Source organism: Kogia breviceps, chromosome 14 (genome assembly GCF_026419965.1).
Source record: "Kogia breviceps isolate mKogBre1 chromosome 14, mKogBre1 haplotype 1, whole genome shotgun sequence".
Taxonomy (NCBI): domain Eukaryota; kingdom Metazoa; phylum Chordata; class Mammalia; order Artiodactyla; family Physeteridae; genus Kogia; species Kogia breviceps.
The window spans coordinates 84,834,511-84,848,286 of NC_081323.1; the positions used below are offsets into that span (position 1 = coordinate 84,834,511).

Here is a 13,776-nt window from a genome sequence, read left to right on the forward strand (position 1 = left end):
CAAGGGAACTCCCATAAGGTTAACAGCTGATTTCTCAGCAGAAACTCTACAAGCCAGAAGGGAGTGGCATGATATATTTAAAGTGATGAAAGGGAAGAACTGACAACCAAGATTACTCTACCCAGCAAGGATCTCATTCAGATTCGATGGAGAAATTAAAAGCTTTAAAGACAAGCAAAAGCTAAGAGAATTCAGCACCACCAAACCAGCTCTACAACAAATGCTAAAGGAACTTCTCTAAGTGGGAAACACAAGAGAAGGAAAGAAACACAAGAGAAGAAAAGGACCTACAAAAACAAACCCAAAACAATTAAGAAAATGGTAATAGGACCATACATATCGATAATTTACCTTAAACATGAATGGATTAAATGCTCCAACCAAAAGACACAGACTTGCTGATGGATACAAAAATAAGACCCATATATATGCCGTCTACAAGAGACCCACTTCAGACCTAGGGACACATACTAACTGAAAGTGAGGGGATGGAAAAAGGTATTCCATGCAAATGGAAATCAAAAGAAAGCTGGAGTAGCAATACTCATATCAGATAAAATCGACTTTAAAATAAAGAATGTTACAAGAGACAAGGCAGGACACCACATAATGATCAAGGGATCAATCCAAGAAGAAGATATAACAATTATAAATATATATGCACTGTGGAGCGCGCCATGCCTGTTAAGGGTATTCGGCCTGGAGGAGAATGACCAATTGAGCACAGGCTCCCAAAATAGGGGCAGGCGTTCATGCATGCCTCAATAAGGTTGAGCCAACGCTCTTGGGACTTCTCCAACCCACGTTTCCCCCCGAGGTGATCAGTGCATGAAGCCCATTCTGGACAGATGAAAGCCCCCTTTTTGCTAATGTTTATCACAAGGTCAAGAACAATATGCCCAGTCATAACAGAAACTTTGGGTGCAAACACAGATGGTAGAAATATTGTTATCAAGAAGCTAGCAGGATGAAGGACAGACTGTTCCCACGAGAAAGAAACTAACCTAATCTTAAACAGAACCTAGTATGCTTTAACTCCCTGAACTCCCTGTAACTGCATTTTATAAAAGCTGTGCATATAAACAATAAAATTGACACTTGTTTGCAATGGCTCCTGGTGTCCCTCCCGTCCTCACTCTTTCCTCTTAAACTTTTTCCTCATCCCCTTGCCGCCTGAATTCGAGCCCTCGGTCGTGCTGGCAGCGACAATGCACCCAACACAGGAGCACCTCAATACATAAGGCAACTGCTAACAGCTATAAAAGAGGAAATCGACAGTAACACAATAATAGTGGGGGACTTTAACACCTCACTTACACTAATGGACAGATCATCCAAACAGAAAATAAATAAGGAAACAGAAGCTTTAAATGACACGACAGACCAGATAGATTTAATTGATATTTATAGGACACTCCATCCAAAAACAGCAGATTACACTTTCTTCTCAAGTGCGCACAGAACATTCTCTAGGATAGATCACATCTTGGGTCACAAATCAAGCCTCAGTAAATTTAAGAGAATTGAAATCATATCAAGCACCTTTTCTGACCACAACGCTATGAGATTAGAAATCAATTATAGGGAAAAAAAAACATTAAAAAGACAAATGACAATGAAAATACAATGATCCAAAACCTATTGGATGCAGTGAAAGCAGCTCTAAGAGGGAAGTTTATAGCTATACAAGCCTACCTCAAGAAGAAAAATCTCAAATAAACAATCTAACCTTACACCTAAAGGAACTAAAGAAAGAAGAACAAACAAAACCCAAAGTTAGCAGAAGGAAAGAAATCATAAAGATCAGTGCAGAAATAAATGAAATAGAAACAAAGAAAACAATAGTAAAGATCAATAAAACTAAAAGGTGGTTCTTTGAGAAGATAAACAAAATTGACAAAGCATTAGCCAGACTCATCAAGAAAAAGAGGGAGAGGACTCTAATCAATAAAATTAGAAATGAAAAAGGAGAAGTTACAACAGACACCACAGAAATACAAAGCATCCTAAGAGACTAGTACAAGCAACTGTATGCCAATAAAATGGACAACCTGGAAGAAATGGACAAATTCTTAGAAAGGTATAACCTTCCAAGACTGAACCAGGAAGAAATAGAAAATAAGAACAGACCAATCACAAGTAGTGAAATTGAGACTGTGATTAAAAATCTTCCAACAAACAAAAGTCCAGGACCAGATGGCTTCTTAGGTGAATTCTATCAAACATTTAGAGTAGAGCTAACACTCATCCTTCTCAAACTCTTCCAAAAAATTGCAGAGGAAGGAACGCTCCCAAACTCATTCTATGAGGCCACCATCACCCTGATACCAAAATCAGACAAAGATACTACAAAAAAAGAAAATTACAGACCAATATCACTGATGAATATAGATACAAAAATCCTCCACAAAATACTAGCAAACAGAATCCAACAAGATATTAAAAGTATCATACACCATGATCAAGTGGGATTTATCCCAGGGTTGCAAAGATTCTTCAATATACGCAAATCAACCAATGTGATACACCATATTAACAAATTGAAGGATGAAAAAATATGATCATCTCAATAGATGCAGAAAAAGCTTCTGACAAAATTCAACACCCATTTATGATAAAAAAACTCTCCAGAAAGTGGACATAGAGGGAACCTACTTCAACATAACAAAGGCCGTATATGACAAACCCAGAGCCAACATCATTCTCAATGGTGAAAAACTGAAAGCATTTCCTCTAAGATCAGGAACAAGACAAGGATGTCCACTCTCACCACTATTATTCAACATAGTTTTGGAAGTTTTAGCCACAGCAATCAGAGAAGAAAAAGATATAAAAGGAATACAAATTGGAAAAGAAGAAGTAAAACTGTCACTGTTTGCAGATGACATGATACTATACATAGACAATCCTAAAGATGCCACCAGAAAACTACTAGAGCTAATCAATGAATCTGGTAAAGTTGCAGAATACAAAATTAATGCACAGAAAGCTCTTGCATTCCTATATACTAATGATGAAAAATCTGAAAGAGAAATTAAGGAAACACTCCCATTTACCATTGCTACAAAAAGAATAAAATACCTAGGAATAAACCTATCTAGGGAGACAAAAGACCTGTATGCAGAAAACTGTAAGATGCTGATGAAAGAAATTAAAGATGATACCAACAGATAGAGAGATATACCATGTTCTTGGATTGGAAGAATCAATATTGTGAAAATGACTATACTACCCAAAGCAATCTAAAGATTCAGTGCAATCCCTATCAAATTACCAATGGCATTTTTTATGGAACTAGAACAAAAAAATTTTAAATTTGTATGGAGACACAAAAGACCCCGAATAGCCAAAACAGTCTTGAGGGGAAAAAAACGGAGCTGGAGGAATCAGACTCCCTGACTTCAGACTACACTACAAAGCTACAGTAATCAAGACAATATGGTACTGGCACAAAAACAGAGACATAGATCAATGGAACAAGATAGAAAGCCCAGAGATAAACCCACACACCTATGGTCAACTAATCTATGACAAAGGAGGCAAGGATATACAATGGAGAAAAGACAGTCTCTTCAATAAGTGGTGCTGGGAAAACTGGACAGCTACATGTAAAAGAATGAAATTAGAACACTCCCGAACACCATACACAAAAATAAACTCAAAATGGATTAAAGACCTAAATGTAAGGCCAGACACCATCAAACTCTTAGAGGAAAACATGGGCAGAACACTCTATGACATCAATCACAGCAAGATCCTTTTTGACCCACCTCCTAGAGAAATGGAAATAAAAACAAAAATCAACAAATGGGACCTAATGAAACTTAAAAGCTTTTGCACAGCAAAGGAAACCATAAACAAGATGAAAAGACAACCCTCAGAATGGGAGAAAATATTTACAAATGAAGCAACTGACAAAGGATTAATCTCCAAAATTTACAAGCAGCTCATGCATCTCAACATTAAAAAAACAAACAACCCAATCCAAAAATGGGCAGAAGACCTAAATAGACATTTCTCCAAAGAAGATATACAGATTGTCAACAGACACATGAAATAATGCTTAACATCATTAATCATTAGAGAAATGCAAATCAAAACTATAATGAGATATCATCTCACACCGGTCAGAATGGCCATCATCAAAAAATCTACAAACAATAAATGCTGGAGAGGGTGTGGAGAAAAGGGAACCCTCTTGCAATGTTGGTGGGAATGTAAACTGATACAGCCACTATGGAGAACAGTATGGACGTTCCTTAAAAAACTAAAAATAGAACTCCCATATGACCAGCAATCCCACTACTGGGCATATACCCTGAGAAAACCATAATTCAAAAAGAGTCATGTACCAAAATGTTCATTGCAGCTCTATTTACAATAGCCAGGACATGGAAGCAACTTAACTGTCCATCAACAGATGAATGGATAAAGAAGATATGGCACATACATACAATGGAATATTACTCAGCCATAAAAATAAATGAAACTGAGTTATCTGTAGTGAGGTGGATGGACCTAGAGTCTGTCATACAGAGTGAAGTAGGTCAGAAAGAGAAAAACAAATACCGTATGCTAACACATATATATGGAATCTAAAAAAAAAAAATGGTCATGAAGAACCTAGGGGCAAGATGGGAATAAAGATCCAGACTTACTACAGAATGGACTTGAGGATCCAGGGAGGGGGAAGGGTAAGCTGTGACATAGTGAGACAGTGGCATGGACATATATACACTACCAAATGTAAATGGATAGCTAGTGGGAAGCAGCCGCATAGCACAGGGAGATCAGCTCAGTGCTTTGTGAGCACCTAGAGGGGTGGGATAGGGAGGGTGGGAGGGAGGGAGATGCAAGAGGGAAGAGATATGGGGACATATGTGTATGTATAACTGATTCACTTTGTTATACAGCAGAAACTAACACACCACTGTAAAGCAATTATACTCCAATAAAGATGTTAAAAAAAACAGTAAGTGATTTCATGAAGTGTTTTAGTATGGATAAAATAATAAACTATAAGAATACAAAAATAAACTGCTCTACTAAGACCCTGATAAGAGGAAAAGACAAGCTACTCTCTGTGACTATAAAAGAATGGTTAGAGGGAGATTGATGGGGAAGTAACATTTCTATACATTGATTGTGGTGGTAGTTACACAAATCTACATCTATGATAAATTTTCTTAGAGTAACACACACACACTCACACCAAATGAATGCACATAAAACATAAAATCTGAATAAGCTATGTGGAAAGTATCAATGTCAATTTCCTACTTTGATACTGTACTATAATTATGCAAGATATTAACCTTTGGGGAAAACAGGATGAAGGGTTTCCTTCACAGCACCTTCCTGTATTTTTCTCTTTTGACAATATCCTGTGAATTTATAATTATTACAGAATAAATATTTAATAAATAAATAATACTTAAACTTAAAAAATGGATGCTTACCCTCCGGTTTGTGAAGACAGAATGACATTCTTTCACTAGCACTGTTTTGATCATGTCTGGATCTGTGACAAGCAACAGAGGCTGTTGACCCTCGAAACACCTGTGTAGGGAAAAGAGATGTGATTAAATTTAATGACCCGGTTTCTGCCGCTGGAGTCACAGCTTAAGTCCAGACTCTCATCTTGACATTACATAATCCTTACTCCTAGAGATCATGGTTAGAAATAACATTAGAATATTTGTTAAGTCTAGGTGTTGTTTACATGGGTATTTCCTATGCCATTCTCCATAACTTTTATAGGTTTAAAATATTTCATTATGAAAAAGGAAGTTAGCTTAGTAAATAACTGAAGGCGAGTAAATTGTCTAAGAATGAAAAAAATATTAATTAAGGAGAGTCCACCCACTCATTTATGAAGATATAGCAAAAGCATGAAAAAGGCCTACGAAATTTATAGACACACTGATCATACATAAGTAAAATGTGTCTGCAAATGGAAGAAAGACTTGGAATACTCCACAAGTGAGAGTGGGATTATGAAAGATTTTCTCTGCTCTATTTTCTAAAATTTGGTTTCTAGTGCATAATTTTTAAAAGGAAATATTATATTAACTAATAAGGAGATATCCTTGGTAGCATCAAGGATTTGAAATGAAAGGACTGAGAGAATAAAGTAATTCAGAGGAACATGTATAAATTCATTTAAAAAATATTTTCTCTTCACTATTTATATTTATTCTTCGACGTGGGTCCCAAGTGTAGGTGACATCCATCAGCAGCTAGGCAGGCCCACTTTTCACACATGTACCACACAAAGCTGACTCCTCACATGTGCTACATCCCAGTTTGGCCTGACCTCCTGACTGTCAGGACGCCCGTTCATGGGAATGGGCCACTGGCATGAGGTTGACTCTAAGTTAATCACACTGTCTTCCGGCATTTTGTTTCCTCTATCAATCGTTTGCAATGGCTAGAACACAGTGGAAGGTTTTCTACATGTTACCTATTATTCCTCTGACTTCACACAGGAGCTTCAAATGGTTTTGTGATCACATATCAAAATGGATGAGAACCAGTGCATTATTCCCCCCCCCCGCAAAATTCTAAAACTCAGAGGGTTTAAGTGGGTGTCAAGTGCATGTAGTGTTGAAGCAGTTACGGAAGGGATTGAAGAGGCACTTAATCTGCTTTTTCATCTGACTGACCATATTTCTTGGATGATTTCCCTTCTTCCCATCATGTTTTTTCAAAAACACCTGGGTGGAGAAGGGATACTGGCTTGGGGTGACGCTTTATATTCAGATGTCACTCCAGCCTTAGTATTTCTTACACTACCAGTTAAAATTCAGATTTTTGGCCCCATCCCAGATCATATTGATTTGGTATGCTGATGGGTGGGGTCAAAGTTCTGTACTTACAACAAGTTCTCCCAGGTGGTTCTCATTTACACACAAGCATGAGAACCATTTTCTAATGAGAGAACTGGGATCCACAATGAAAAAGTGACTCTAGCCAGAGCTCATAGGTATTAAATGTTGGAGGGGCAGTGGAGCTGGTCCAGTAGTCATCTACAGCTATGTGTTCTGTCCACTCAATCACATTGACTTTGGGGGCCATGGCAACTCAGCAGGGCCCTATGGTTTCTGGGGACTTGATCAGAGAAGATGAAGAGGGACAGAGAGGCAGAGCCTCCTCCCACTTCCTTTTGGCAAATAATCACTACATTACACCTCTCCTGCTGCTCTCATCAAACCTACAAAACTCCTGAAATCTGTAAGCCCACATGACACACTCTGGGTTAGATATATCCCACATCTCTTCAAAGTCAGAGAAAAATAGTAGATAAAACAATAATTGAATACAATTACATTGGAAAGTCTTGGCTGAAAATTAAAAACAAAACCAAAACAATAACAAAAAAACCTCCATACTTGTAGAGAATGTAAAAAGCTGAGCAGAAATTGTTTCCTATTTTCTTTACCTGTAACCCCCAGCTCTTTTTCCAAAAGGACATATTAAATGCAAAACTTAAATAAAGGATTCTTGGCTTTTAATTAAAAGTGAATCATGTGGGAAAGGGTCAAAAATGCATTTATGGGCACATATTAGAATGTTCTGGAATAATGCATTTTATGCAATTAAATGCAACCTAAGGAAAGAAAAATGGAGAAGGGGGCAAGAGTGACACTGGACAGAAAGCGATGCTAGGAGTCCCTGGGCCTCAAAGTCTGGAGAAAAGTGATGACCTGCAAATCTGCAAGCCTAATTCAGACTGTAGACCTGGGCACCTGGCTGACACCTGGGATCCCTGGTAGAAAGAACAAGACTCCAAAGCTTTACAATAGATGACTTCATCCCAAGAAGCTCTGGACTGAGATTGTCTTCCATACCACAGGGGGGCACCACATCATAACAAGTCTACCCAATGGAACTTTCCAGAATACTCACCCCCACATTTTTCCATACTTTTTAAAACATTTATTGTCAAAATCCCAAATACCCTGCAAGGAGAAACAAAATTAGATTATTAAACTAAATGTATTGAACCCTACCTCTTTTGGGGACAAAAATATCTTGAAACCCATGAAATCAGACTTACTATTCTCCACTGGCAGTTGGAAGGAAGTTCTTACTCAGAGACGTCTTAGGGGAAATGAAGGAAAAAAAAGGAGATACTGGAACAGAGAATTTTAAATCACTCTTGCATTTTCTCTAACTATTACAGATACTAAATGCTTATCTTTGCCTGTGAATACTAAGTACCTCCTTGTCTTTCATGAGAAAACTGAAGCGAAGGGTAAGTTAGATCGGCCTGTACACACTTTCATCTCCTTGTTAAGCAGCCTTTTCATTTATCTCATGAGCCCTCTCCAGATTTCTAGCAGAATTAGGAAGTTAAAGACACCAGCGACCTTTTTAGTCCAGCAGATTTAAATACGTCTAAGGGGTGTGTGTTGAGTGAGAAAATAAATGAGTGAATGAATGAATGACAAAGTAGATCACCTTCTAGTTTTCCAGCTCAACACGGAAAAGATGGGGAGTTACCACAACTACAAACAACAACGCCAATTTAAACACTTGCCCTGAATTTTCCCTCTGTTGCTTAAAGGAAAAAAAACTTCCTGTTACTAAGTTTCTGCTGTGATATTTGATGGTTTACCTATGAAAATGAAGGTCTCAGAAACATGGGTCTTGGAGTGCATCCACTAAGGAGTTCATCCAGGAAAGGTGGAAAATAAATTATTGCTTTTTCAGAGAGAAAATAGTTCAGGAAGTTCATAGGCAGTAATGAGACAATGAAGACCTCAGTCGGGAGAATCAGGATCTGAGAAACAAGCCTTATGTCTGCAGGAAAGGAAATCTGAGCCAGAGAGCAGCCTGCACACAAGGCTCTGCCCCCTGGACACATGGACGTAGCTCATGACCTTCATTTCAGGGCCCAGGCCCCAGGTAAGGCATCAGAGCTGGATTAATATCAAGGCTTGGCCAGAATTCATAGTATAATATGCCACCTAGTACATTCTATTGAGTTCAATTTTTAATAATTTTGTCAAACCATATCCTTTCTAGTGATTTTGTATATGTGATTCTGCCTTACTTTTTTTTTTTTTAAACCCCACAACTTATTTAGTAGTTAAATACCTGAAGTAACTAGACAACCACCATCTTGTCTCCGTTACACCTACTCACTGCTCAGATACATCCATAAGGTGCTTTCTTTGGAGGCACAGAAGTAAAGCAAAAAGCTCTTGTTCCACCCCTCGAAACGCAAAAGATGTCAGGGTTAGCAAAACCGGAGTAGAGCCACAGAAATAACCGCAGGCATCGGTAGTTCTTGAGATAATTCAAGTATGTGCAAATTACCTGACACTGAATACTCAGGCTGTGTTAGAAACTGAAGTTACCAAGCAACCCAGGAGGAAGAAAAAAATGCTACCCAGAGCTCACGCTACCAACAGAAAAGCCTGACTATAGTGTACGCAGCTTAATAAGCCATGACCAGGCACCCTCTTCATGCTTTTCTCCTAATACTAAGGGGATGGTGCCTTCCTGGGCATCTGCACCTGGCAGAAAGGAAATCCTCTTCACAGTACTCACCAGATGGAACATCAAGTCCTGTGCTGAATCAGCTAGAGAGCTGGGCTGTCTGAGGCGGCAAAACCTGAGGCTCCTAACAGCTAAAAATAGAGGTGTGTGGTAAAATTGGCCGTGTGCTGGGTGGGGCCCATGATATTTCTGGAAAGTGTGAAACCTCAGAACTTCCTCCTGAGGAGGGGCAGTTTTACTATATTATTCAGCTGAGATTTGCCACCATAAGAAGCAAAGCTGGAGCTCAAACATCACGCACCGTTCGGTAGGACAGAACATTTCCAAAATAAGGCAGAGGTCTCGGCCCAGGAATCTGCAGCTTCTTAAAAAATCCATGTGCATAAGTTCCATATCTATAAAGTGAAAGAGGAAACCACGTCACAGGAATTGTGGAATACTGGTGCTGGAGCTGGCCAGTCACTGACTCAGAACTGGAAGAGTCAACCTAAGGAGATAACATGTAGGCAATAAATCGTATCAGCAGCTCCAAAAGCAATCATTACATTCGCTCCTCATCTCCTTGCCCACCACCAATATGAGACCCATAAAAGGTAATGACGATTAGCTAAAGGCAGCTGAAGTCTTCATAGTTCCAATCTTAGAGTGAATACTTTATAAATGTTTCTAATTTGAGTGATTTCTAATTTGAGGTTCAGGCTGGAGTTCTTCCAGGGAATTCACTCAGATTTATTTAGTAACGACTCTTAGATGATTTGGAGATTCTCATTCTAGGTAGAAAGGGAAAATTTCTTTGTCTGTTCCAATAACGAGATTCTGCTTAACTTCGTCTGCAGAGTAACAGTTATTGAGGGCCTACTGTGACATTGTTTTTACAGTTTGCATGGAGATTTTTATGCTTTTCTTTCCCTCTATGATCTGACCCCATTTTAGGGTTTAACTCCTCTTAAATCCAACTTCATAATCAAGCCTCAGAGAATAACAGTGTCCTTATTTCTATAAAATACAAACTGTGTTCAAGGCTTCCACTGGCACCATAGAAATGTGAGCACCTTTGAGCTACACTCAAGTCCCTGTTGTCAGGTAATTTGCTTGACTTGCCCTACAGAGAAGGGTGACTGGCCGTGTGTTCCCTGAATACAACCGTGTAAGTGAACCAATGACTAGAGGACCCATTTCCAGGCCACTCTTTCTCCAACGGTATCTGGTCCTCCAACGTGTGATACTCACCTGCTAAACCCAGTACCAGGCACACTCATTGTGTTCAAGTTCCTCGATCATAGATTAGACTGTTTACTGCCTCTGTGGGCCAACTACCTCAAAAAGCCATGAAGGCTGGTGTTTCCTACAGCCGGTGTACATGCAACTCATCTCCACGTGTTCTGTGTGGCATCCCACGACCGGGGGGTTTGAAATCCTGCAGGTCTTCTCCGTCTGGTGTTTCCGAGGACTGACAGAGGGCAGGAGAAGAGAGGTTGAGGGGAAGAGGTTGCCGGCAATGGTCTTAGTGATGAAGGTGCAAGGCCGCCAAACCTAACTCCGTAGGGGCAAATGAGAAAGGCACGGCTGAAAAGCATGCCATGTATAAACGCTTCAACACGCTCTGCAAGCACTTCTAGCTAAAAGTGGGCCTTGCAAACTTCAGGCACCTCCCTGAAGATAGCAAAGGAGGCATTGTGCAACACAGAATGAATAACCATAACATGTTCCAGAATGTTTGATTAAGACTTTTTTCCTCTTTGAAGCTTAGTTTTTAAGCTCTTACAGGTTCCAAATATTCTGTACAAATCCATCAAATCTTACGTGATAAAATAAACCCCCAAACTGCCTGAAAGAAACCGTGCTTGAAGAGGCGGCAGAGGCACTTCGGCCAAGCCCAGCGGGGTATTCGGATCCTTCCTCCAGAAAAGCTGGTGGAGGTGCGAGCAGCAACTTCCAAGGAGTGACTTGGGCCGTGCCCACCCCAGCTCCTTCCTTCACCTTCACAACCCGGGCAAATCAGTTTCTCTTCCTGAACTTGCAATGTGTTACATGAACTCTCAGATTCCTATGCTGCTGCTAAAGCTCTCAGAGACGAGAGGAAAAGCTGAAAGAAATGAATACAATTTCAAGATTTCTTCCAAGTGTCCTCTCCTCTAAAGATTTCTCATTTGGGGGTAGATAGTTCTGCATAGGACAGGGTGGGGGAATTGAGTCTTGGAAGAGGGTGCCATAGGAGGGACACAGGAAAGGGGGAAGAGCTGATCGGAAGTGAAGGGCGATCAATTTCCAGCCCCTGGGTGACAAGGTGCCCTGTGTAAATGACATCCGGGCAGGGAGGGAAGGAAGCAGGAACCCCCTGAGTGACACAGGGGCCAATCCTTCTACACAACTCTTGCAGCAGATACTGAACCCAGAAGGTGAAGATCATGAGACAAATCCCAAGTTACTTCATGTCTCCAGGATCCCCAGAGCTTGGGAAGGGGACAGCACCCCACTGCACAGGGACCAGTTGTTTTAAATCTTCCCCTGGTGGATTCTGGTTGATTAGTCTGGATACATGGAAACTGGTAGTCCATCACCCCCAGGAGCAAATCATGTCACTAAACCCTCCTAGCTACAGAAGATAAAAACTCGCGGGGTGGTGGTAGGGGGGCTGTTGGTTGGTTACTCGTTCAACAGAACGGGGTTAAGATCGATAATAACCCCTTTGGTGTTTGTAGCACCCACAGCTTAAGCAACTCTCCCTCCATTAACTGATCCTCAAAACAGTAAAGGAAAAGTGGGACCTGATGAGAACCCCAGAGGAGATCAGAATCACAGATACTCACAGATAGAAGAGTACCAGGCTGGTAACCAGCAGAACCCAGGTTTCCACGGAAAAGCTTGGGATCAGGTCCATGGCCAATTCCCTCAGTGATTCTCTCCTCTGAGTTTCCCTTCAGCCGCGTGTGTTAACTCTTTGCCTGCCTGCCTCCTTTCACACCCAGTGATGATTCACGGAGGCTGAAATGTTTATGTCCTGGGAAGGGGGTGGAGCTGGAGCTGCAGCCAATAGGAGGGCCACCTGTGCTCCACCTGCACAAGCCCTCCCTGCCTTGATGGTTGGCAAAGCATCACAGACGGTCCAGTTTGACCTCCCTTGACTTCATATTCTGTGGCCATTCAATAACAACTCAATCGGTGTTATCAGTAATTTCAAAGGTTACAGAAACTCAAATAAAACCACTAGCCACAAGTATCCTCTAAACTGCTCTTTTCTCTGTAACTGCCTGAACTCCAAAACTAGAAATCCTTCAGACACGCTTGGTCTACTAATCTTTACCATGCGGTTTCCTCTGCCTAGATGTCCTTGTTTCCCTGGAAGGCACCTACTCATCCTTCAAATCCCAGCTCAGAAAGAACATTGTTTGAGAGACTTCCCCAACCAACAGGAATAACCAGTTCCTCTTCTGGATGACTTCTATCGTGCCCCCCACCCCCCCACCCCAACACACGCACACACACGCACACACACACACACACACAACTCTATTATTGTCCTTCTATCCTCCAGAACCATTGTTGGTTCCCACACCTATTTCCCTTAACAGATTGAGAGTCTGGGCTACAGTCTGAGTATCAGTCACCCTTACGCCCCTGATACCCTGCAGAATGCTTTCTGCAGCATGGAAATCAGAAAGGTTGGTGGACTTGAGCTGGTAGTAGTGAGAACTCTGGGCCGCTGTGTGTCTGTTTCCCGTGGCTCTTTGGTGACCGCATCATCTTCCTGGATTGTTAATACAACAGGAGGGCCTGGCTGTGCCTCGGCCACCACCCCTGCTCCTTCAGGGTGAGCCATCAGGGTTCTGTTGACAAGAGGGCCCCCGAAGGAGAGACGGGACATGGGCCATGGGGCGGTGGCTGCGCCAAGGGGTATCCGTTCAGTCTTCCTGTCCCACCCCTCAGAGGGCCCTGCAGTGGACAGCAGTTACACAGGTTCTTAACCAAAGAATGACCCTCTGTCTCTCGAAAGGCCACAAGTCCAAAATCAATGAGAGTGAAGGGAGTGAAGTGGAGAAAGCAGCCCAGTGACCAGGTGGACCTCCAAGCTCCTTATCCACCAGTAATGTGGCACATACAGCAAACGAGACTCCGTAAAGATGAAACAAGACTCCATAAAGATAACATCCATAAAGATGAAATGAGGTTTTTCTATAGGGCAAAGGGGGGGCGGTCAGAGCAGATGCTTCCTTACCACTGACTCGATGGGAAATATGTAAGGGGTAGCAAGGCGTTACTAAGGAGGAG

General features: G+C 41.2%; 1 protein-coding gene across 1 annotated transcript in view; it reads right to left on the reverse strand.

Annotated features, from left to right (window-relative positions):
* LOC131740689 (cytochrome P450 3A29-like) overlaps positions 1 to 12,388 on the reverse strand; it is a 40,755-nt gene extending 28,367 nt beyond the window's left edge. Inside the window, exons 1-4 of the mRNA XM_059036799.2 lie at positions 12,318 to 12,388; positions 9,809 to 9,902; positions 7,909 to 7,961; positions 5,460 to 5,559 (exon numbers count right to left, since the gene is read on the reverse strand). Of these exons, the coding sequence (XP_058892782.1) occupies positions 5,460 to 5,559; positions 7,909 to 7,961; positions 9,809 to 9,902; positions 12,318 to 12,388 (318 nt within the window). The remainder of the gene's footprint in view (positions 1 to 5,459; positions 5,560 to 7,908; positions 7,962 to 9,808; positions 9,903 to 12,317) is intronic.
* Positions 12,389 to 13,776: the final 1,388 nt, after the last annotated feature.